Consider the following 8,010-nt stretch of genomic DNA (forward strand, 5'->3'; position numbering starts at 1 on the left):
TAAAAAAAATTATTTTTGAAATGTAAGTAATTCAAAGCTATCAAAAATAATTTTTTTGACTTGTTTTAAAAAAAAAGAGTTCTATAAAATTGCACTTCAATACTAGGCTAATATGTTAATTTAGTGCATAATAGTTACGAAAATTAAAAAAAAATCAAGTTAAAAACATATGCACCTATAATTTGAAATGTACTTGTACAAATTATGTGGGATGGGATGGGTTAAAAGGTTGAAATCACAGCCGGTTAGCCCCGCAACTGTTCCCCCTGTTGCCAACCCTACTCATATTCCTTCTTTCTCTGTTTAGACCAAATTACAAAAGCAAATAAACAACAAATCTAGAGAAACACAAAAGGGTAATGAAGAGTGACCATTTGATCAAGTGACGGAAAAGAAAAATAGGAGAGGAAGCACCGTAACAATGAAAGGAGGAGAACCAAAGGGTTTGAGAGCAAATGAGGGTAATTGTTTTGTGTTCGGTAGAATCAAATGGAAAAGATATTAAGATACCTTTTTTAGGTTTTGAGTAATCATGTGTTTGCATTTACTTGATATTTTCTTTATCAAGTAAATAGTAATGCAAAGAAAGAAATTAAGTTCATAAGGGGGGAGGGGGAAGGGGGTTATAAGTATAATTTAGGATTGCACTTCTCTACACATACTAGAGATAATAATAAGCTGCTATTTATATACTTGTTCTGTACAAAAATACTTGATAGGATACTACTACTTTGAAATAGCGCTCTCAATTATCATCGCAAAATGAGCATAACAAACTGGGGGAATTCTAAAGATGCTTGTTTCTTCTACCAAGAAACTTATTAAAAGATGAGACATATCTTGGAACTAAAGCAACCAGTCAATCATTTTTCTCCACAATCACACATATAGCTCGCGGTTGTCAAAGATTTCCCATCCATCATCCACAAGATCCGTGTTATGGATCACTGACTTAACATCTTCACATACCTTGTGCTCCTCCTCATGACAAGACACTCTATCCACCTTTTCTGGAGCATGCAACAAATCTGCAGGCTCAGCAACCTCATCTGATATCATACTCTTCAAAGATGAACTTGATGACGCTAAGATACAACTGGTCTGCCCGGAACATAAAGATTTGCAAAGAGGAACACGATCATCAAATTTCTCTTTCAACAACCTCACATCTTGGCATATGACAGAGATTTCGCCTCTGCAGAAGGGTGCAACAATCTATTGAGTAATTTAAATTGACTAACAAGTAGAGTCAAAATAGTGGCACAAGGATCTGGGTGGAGGGGAACAAGGGAAAACAACTGCAAGCATCATTAGGAAAGTAATACACACCTTTATCAATTTGTGTTCTTTAACTTAGTCTTGTCTGACAATACTAATTGCAGAAAGCCCATGCTCTCAAAATTATTAAGTAATAACTTTGATCAAAGAAGAACAATGCCATGTTCTATTTTAAACACTGCTTGTATATAATGGTGGCATGTTAACAGTATATCATTAAATAAGAGGCCTTTGTGATTAATAAAGTTTTTTGTATATTTTTTAGAAAAAAATAATTTTAATGTAGCAAGTCTTACAAAGAATAAGCAGGTAGCAAAATATTTATAAAGCATGTTTGGCAGAGGATATTCATTTTCCAAAGGGACACAACGATACGAGTTTCTTTAAACTACAGAGGTATTGAAGTATAAAATATATTCAAATTGGTTATAACCCCACTTGTACTTTTCATATATGAGAACAGATTATGGCTCTTATGATATGCTAGTAAGATTTGGTGATATAAGAAAAGTTAAAATTCAAGGAACCCCTAAATTCATTGATTCTTCGTAGACAACCTAAATGCTATTTTTATTTTTTACCCAAAATATGCTAATACATAAATATTCTCAATACATATGATCACTCTATGTTGATGTATACCAGAACCCATTGTACTAACATCTTTCATAATAAATATAAGATTTAATGCAAATTCTAAAAGGAAAAAAATGAAAATAGGGCATGGACAGATGCACTAAAGTCACTTTATAGTTAACTGAACTCATTCAAGATTTCAAGGAAATATCTCTTTTCACCTCTATTAGCAAAGGTTCATGTTTTTCTCCTCAATGATCAACTAATTAACCTAATAAATTTCTCCATATCCTCAATCTTTCAATATCTATCAAGTCATTTTGGACAAATAAATCCATTAGTTTTACAAGAACATCATTAAAGTATAAAGATCATAAAAACAAGCCTCAAAATTATTAAGGCTTTTTTTAAGCACACATGAGCTCAACAGAGAAAGTGATTTATCAAGGTCCCAAAAAAGGAGAGAATATGGAGAGCAGCATGTAGGACGAACTAGACACAACATATCATAAGAACTAATAAGTTATGGTAAGAGGGGATAGAAAGCACGAGCCTTCAAAGTTGTAAAGATATACTAAAACTACAGGGGAAATAAAATGTAAAAGTGACTTACTGAGGCGCAAAAAAGAAGCTTTCAAAAGAGACGACAGCTATCAACTACATGGGCCCCTCTGGTCTTAAATAACAGTTGAGGGAGAAACAAGAAATATGCAGGGAAAGAACAGATGCAACAGCCATAGACACAGAAGCATCTACAACAACATACCCAGTGTAATCCCACAAGTGGGGCCTGGAGGGAAGGATGTATACTTATCTTCCCTCTCCCTACCTTTGGCAGAGAAGTATCTGGGAGTCAAAAAAATAAAAATTGTGGTTCTACCTCCACCTCTGATTAATAGTAGTAAAGTACAATGGTTTTACTCAAAGTAATTTTAAACCAAAGGAAGGAAAGTATGAGGATATAGTATGATAGACAGGGCAGACCTGCGAAAACAGATCATAACACAAAAATACACTGAATAAGGACATTATACTTACTGCAACGTATCAACAACACGCCCCCGATCCACCAGGAAATCCCTCAACTGTACAACAGAAGAACAAGAAGATGAAATCATAAGACTACAATTACATTTACTATGCATATATAATCCATTTAAATAGAGAGGGCCATTACCTTAGCATTTTCTTCTGCCTCTTGCTTCAGAACATTTGCCTCTTGCACAACTTTTTCCATAATAATTTCCTGATCAGCAAGCGCTTTACGTGCAACCTCTTTCTTTTCTAGTCTTTCTTGCTCAGCAGCTTTTATTTCTTTCACAGCAGCAGCCATTCGCACCTCAAGTGTCTGACGCATCTACACAAAGGGAACTTCAGATAATCAGGTAAAAGAAGAATATCATACTTACTATTTTACATCCACTTTTTTCTTCTATTTGTATAGAACCACAAGTACAAGCAAAGCATCTGTGATTTAAAAGCTAGATATCCACGTGAAAGCTGCAGTCCTTAAACCAGCAATACGAAAAAAAGAAAAATTTCAAGAAGCACAATAAAGAAATAAGGAACTCTGCCTGCCTCACTAATGAAGGCAGAATACCCTTTCAAAGGTGCCATATCATGCTGCACGCACTTGTTTGACAATGAAGGTTTTCCTTTATTATTCCTCTTTAGAGGTACAAAGCAGATGTTCACATTAGTTAAGCTCTTCTTTCTAAATTTTTCCCCATGTTCAACTTGTGTCTTCTCACCTTCTCACAAACAATTCGATAGGTGATCTTTTTCAGACAGTCTCCATGTTTGAGAATAATTCAGCATGTCAGAGACTTCTAGTAAGCCGTCATATTGAGGGAAAGCGACAGTTAATGAAAAGCAGACAATGTGACAGTCTCTTTACATGCAATCTTTGCATGACACAAGTAATGCTCATTAGCTCTTTGACAATTCCGGGTATTAATCAAAATACAGGAACAAAATTGTGTTAGGGATAGAAAATGAACAGAAAGAATATAAAACTCTGGAACACACACACGCACAAGTAAATTGAAAAAATATGTCACAGGTTAAAAAAACTCGCATACAGCAATTTCTGTCTCATACCGCTCCTCACTTACATAAACAAGATTACAACATCCCCTCACCTCATCAAGAACTGCGAGAGATTTGTCCCTTTCATCTGCCAATCCAAGCAGGCGAGATTGAAGTTCTTTAACTTCAGTAGCTAAGATGGACTTCTCACCATAAACTTCACCAGCATGCTGCAAAATGATTGTGTAGCATTGCTGTTAGGCCACAAGTGATGAAATAACTAAATAATAGTGGAAAAGAGAAACACACAGTTGAAGAGAAAGGCAACCATATCATTTGCTTCCTTAGCATGTTGTAACATTTCTTTCAGATCCTCCACCCTCTCAAGCATATCCAGTCCCCCCTTAGCAGCTTCAAGCTTTGCCTGCTCTGCAGCTTCCTCTTGGAGTTCAACGTCTCTCATCAAGCAGATAATAGACTCCACAGCCAAAAACAGTGTTTTCTGCACCAAGATTCAATTAGAGTTCCAGGAGTTCATGAAGCAAATTGCTAACCTCCCTTGATCGATTTCAACTGATAATTCAGGGAAATAGGTCCTCCCCTATTCTCGGTACCCATCTTAAATGAATTAAAGATAAGTTTGGCATGTGTTAGGGCTAGAATAAAGTAAATACGGGGAAGACTCTAACATAAAGAACATATATGCAACCCTGACCTATCCCTTGTAGAAATATAGAAGTCCAAGCTTATGCATACACAAATGTATTTAAAAGCTAAAGAAGAGTCACAAATGATGAAGGGTAGTGGAAGTGCTTGTACACACTATTTGCATCACAAAGAGATTATAATATCAGAAATAACTAAGCAATTGATCAAGAATATTATGGACATCTGTGTTCAAACCCACAAAATTCTCAACCACCCTGCATGACATTTTTTCTATTTTAACCCACTACCCCTTTTGAAGTTATTACTGCCATCCTTAGTTCCACGGCTAACTTATTGTTAACAGTGGATTAATCCCCAATTTTCTACTTAAAATTAGAAATAAAAATAAGCCAATATCAAAGATATGCTAGAAGAATAAACTAAAATCAAAGATATGCAAGAAGAAAAAACTAAAACCAAAGAACTGCAGATTGTCGAAGTTCATTTACTGCAACCTAGCTGTTACCTAGAATTATTAACTGAAACTATCAAAGAGTGGCATTACTAGTGAAGAAAATGCATATACACCATAGTAAACCCTAATCGATGAACATTTGGCATAGATAAGCAGCAATGTATAAACCATAACAGATACCACTAAAAGCAAATCCTACATGTGCAACCGAACTAGCCTAAGAGCGCCTGTTGACTTCCACTTCAAAGCATCTAATGCTACCAACTTTGCACAACTATACTGGCTAGGTAATCAGAGGGATACTAACATATTTAGCACAATTTCTGTTAGTCGTTCACATCCTACTTAGTTTGGACAAATTTATAAAGTGTACCTTGTTACTTTTGGCTTCTGTCATCATATCCTCGAGAAGGTCAATACTACAAATTTGACCTGATGCAGTGACCACTGAATTTGGCATAGACTCTTCTTTAGTTACAAGAATTACACCCGCCAAATCTTCACTAGATGTAGCATCGACTGAATCACTGAGTTCTGTTTTTTCTTTTTGATGAAGACTGATTTCTGTTTTTTCTAGCTCAAAGTTGTGCACATCTGGTGCAACCACAAACTCTATACTATCTTCAGAACCACATAAAGTTTGAGCACTCAAGGGCACAACCTGACCCTCAGGATCTTTCATGCCCCGATTGTCCTGTGAAGAAACTTCTTCATGTATCCTTTTGTGCACAAGTGCAGTAGAATCATCAGAAGATGAGTTCTCAGTCCCTTCAAAGGTATCATGCAGAACAACACATTCCGTGGGCAGACAGAGCTTATTGTCAGCAACTTCAGCTCCATTCTTTTTGTTTGCTGTGAAAGAAGTTGCTTCAGGATCTGCAGAGTGTCCACATCTCTCATTTTCAATTAGTAAAGGTGCACACTTCTCATAAACATCAGCAATATCCTCACCTTCAGCATTTGACATGGCATTCATGACTAGGCAGGGTTCGTAGGCAGTAACTTTTTCTTTACTTTTGTCACACTTCTCCACGGAGACCGGTGTCCCACCTCCATCAACTTCAAGCGGTACGTGATTTCCACCAACAGCATCATGATAATTCTGAAGAGATTCACCATCAGTATCTTCAATTGTTTGATGATGTCCACAACCAGCATCATAGAATGATGAGCCATTTTGTAGTTCATCTGAGTCTTTTGTATTGTGAAGAAGAAAAGCATCAGGCTGTGGAGGCCCATTAGCATCTACTGCAGCTGAGGCAGGCAGCATATGTAAAAAAGTGTTTCAGTCTGATTTATCCATTAACAAAGAATATGGAGAGCTTCCAAATTCAATAACTCAGGTAATGTTCAAATTTAACCAGAGAAAAGATGGCAGTTTCTCAAAAATTAGGCCTCACCTGCAGATGATATGCCAGTAACCCCACTATGCTCAGCAGAAGTTGAGGGAAGCTTAGTCAAGCAGGGGATAACTTCATTAAGGACCACCTCGACAGCCGTGTCACCATCCTTACAATGCTCAATAGCAACAGCTCTAAGAATTCGAGAATCAACCTGACCAATTAAGAAAACACGGAGCTCAAACTTTATCTTTTCTTGGTACATGTTTACAGCAAATCTCAAAATAACTTCACATGGTAATTCAGAACAACACTTTCATAAGATAACGATGGAAAATCATTTTTATTTACTATCATCAAGATCAATTCTAAAAAACTTGAAGCCACAAGACTTCAAACATCCCAAGGAGTAAAAGCATCAAATATGTACTCTGACACATTTTAAACAAACCAATTAGGAAAAAGTAGAAGATACTAAGTAGAGATAGAAGAAAATAAAAAAAAATAAAAATTGAAAACTTCATATGTAGGAGGAAACATCATATAAAATATTATTGGTTCAACAAATTTAAATTCTAGAAACTTGTAAAAGTTGTATAGAATAATATTATTAGTAGAACACTATGAGATGATTATCATATAAGTTGGAGCTAAAAGAGGACAAAGGGAGTATTATTATTAGAATTGCATGATTATGTTAACATAATTTCATAGGGGAACCGACATTGTGACTTTCACCAAATTAATAACAGAGTTCATTCGATGAACTCGACTGTGAAATGAAATTCTACATTGCTTCAAAAATATATGCTCCGCAGATGCTAAAATTATGCCACAGTAAGCTCAAAAGAAAACTTGGCATGTTTCAGGATCTTAAACTGATCTAAAATATCATCATACCTCAGGAAAAATCTCCTGCAATGCCTTATAAACTTTCTTAAATCCCATCTCCGACAGCTCTGAATGCAATTCTGCTCAGAAAGAACAGGAAACTTAAGCATCAGTACTACTAAACGAGATCACAAAAACTCAGATTGATAACAAAATGTAATAACACAAATAACTGAAGTAATAATAAAACGCAGAGAATCAAATCAATGAACTACACCTCAATCACAAACTAAACTAATTGAATTCTATATAATCATTTCCACGAATAAAACCCTAACACTCCATCAAATCATCAAAAAACGAAATTAGAGATATCAAACGTCGAGAATTCCGTATCCAAAACAGAGTCAGAGGAAGGAATTGAAAAAAAACACCGACTTAACAATTCCGGCTGCTTTCTTATTCACAAGCGAGAAAAGTAAATCAATCAACAGGTCACAATCTCAGATTCCATATTACACGTAGAATAAAAAGGTAAAACCCTAACCAATCATCAAATTCATCAGAATTTTGAAACTGAAGAAGTCAATCTCTTACCTTGTGTTTTGGAATGCACAGCGGAGAAGGAGGAACGGCACGGCGGTGAGTCGGTAACCGGCGGGAAGCAAAATCATGCGTTATGGAACGAAGCGGAGAGTTGAGAGAGTGAAAGAAGGTGAAACAGCGAGTCCGTATTTGTAGTTGTATAATACAAAGAGACCTACGCCGCTAAGGAACCACAAAAAGGATAATAATGTCAATTAGAAATTTATGTGAGGATAGTTTTGTAAATTC

General features: G+C 35.9%; 1 protein-coding gene across 3 annotated transcripts; it reads right to left on the bottom strand.

The window, feature by feature from the left end:
- Positions 1-662: 662 nt before the first annotated feature.
- Positions 663-8,010, bottom strand: LOC101251219 (putative WEB family protein At1g65010, chloroplastic). 3 transcript variants are annotated; one of them, XM_004247100.5, is made up of 10 exons: positions 7,774-7,974; positions 7,246-7,316; positions 6,406-6,559; positions 5,957-6,259; positions 5,379-5,881; positions 4,211-4,384; positions 3,996-4,112; positions 3,032-3,211; positions 2,893-2,939; positions 663-1,195 (listed from the first exon to the last, which is right to left on the bottom strand). In XM_004247100.5, the coding sequence occupies exons 2-10, from the start codon at positions 7,291-7,293 to the stop codon at positions 880-882; spliced, it is 1,842 nt and encodes a 613-aa protein (XP_004247148.1). In that variant the 5' UTR covers positions 7,294-7,316; positions 7,774-7,974; the 3' UTR covers positions 663-879. The 3 variants fall into 3 exon arrangements, with proteins under 3 accessions (XP_004247148.1, XP_004247147.1, XP_069145017.1); XM_004247099.5 differs by having other exon boundaries at positions 5,379-6,259; positions 7,774-8,010; XM_069288916.1 differs by lacking the exon at positions 2,893-2,939 and having other exon boundaries at positions 663-1,215; positions 2,993-3,211.

The sequence above is a fragment of the Solanum lycopersicum genome, chromosome 9 (genome assembly GCF_036512215.1).
Source record: "Solanum lycopersicum chromosome 9, SLM_r2.1".
Taxonomy (NCBI): Eukaryota; Viridiplantae; Streptophyta; class Magnoliopsida; order Solanales; family Solanaceae; genus Solanum; species Solanum lycopersicum.

What these genes read in the sequence shown, in the direction of transcription:
- LOC101251219 (XM_004247099.5), bottom strand. Translation starts at nt 7,293, where the DNA reads ATGGGATTTAAGAAAGTTTATAAGGCATTGCAGGAGATTTTTCCTGAG. An exon ending in TACTGGCATATCATCTGCAG is followed by an intron (nt 6,260 to 6,405) that starts GTGAGGCCTAAT and finishes TGCCTGCCTCAG; the next exon opens with CTGCAGTAGATGCTAATGGG. An exon ending in CTCTCGCAGTTCTTGATGAG is followed by an intron (nt 3,212 to 3,995) that starts GTGAGGGGATGT and finishes CCCTTTGTGTAG; the next exon opens with ATGCGTCAGACACTTGAGGT.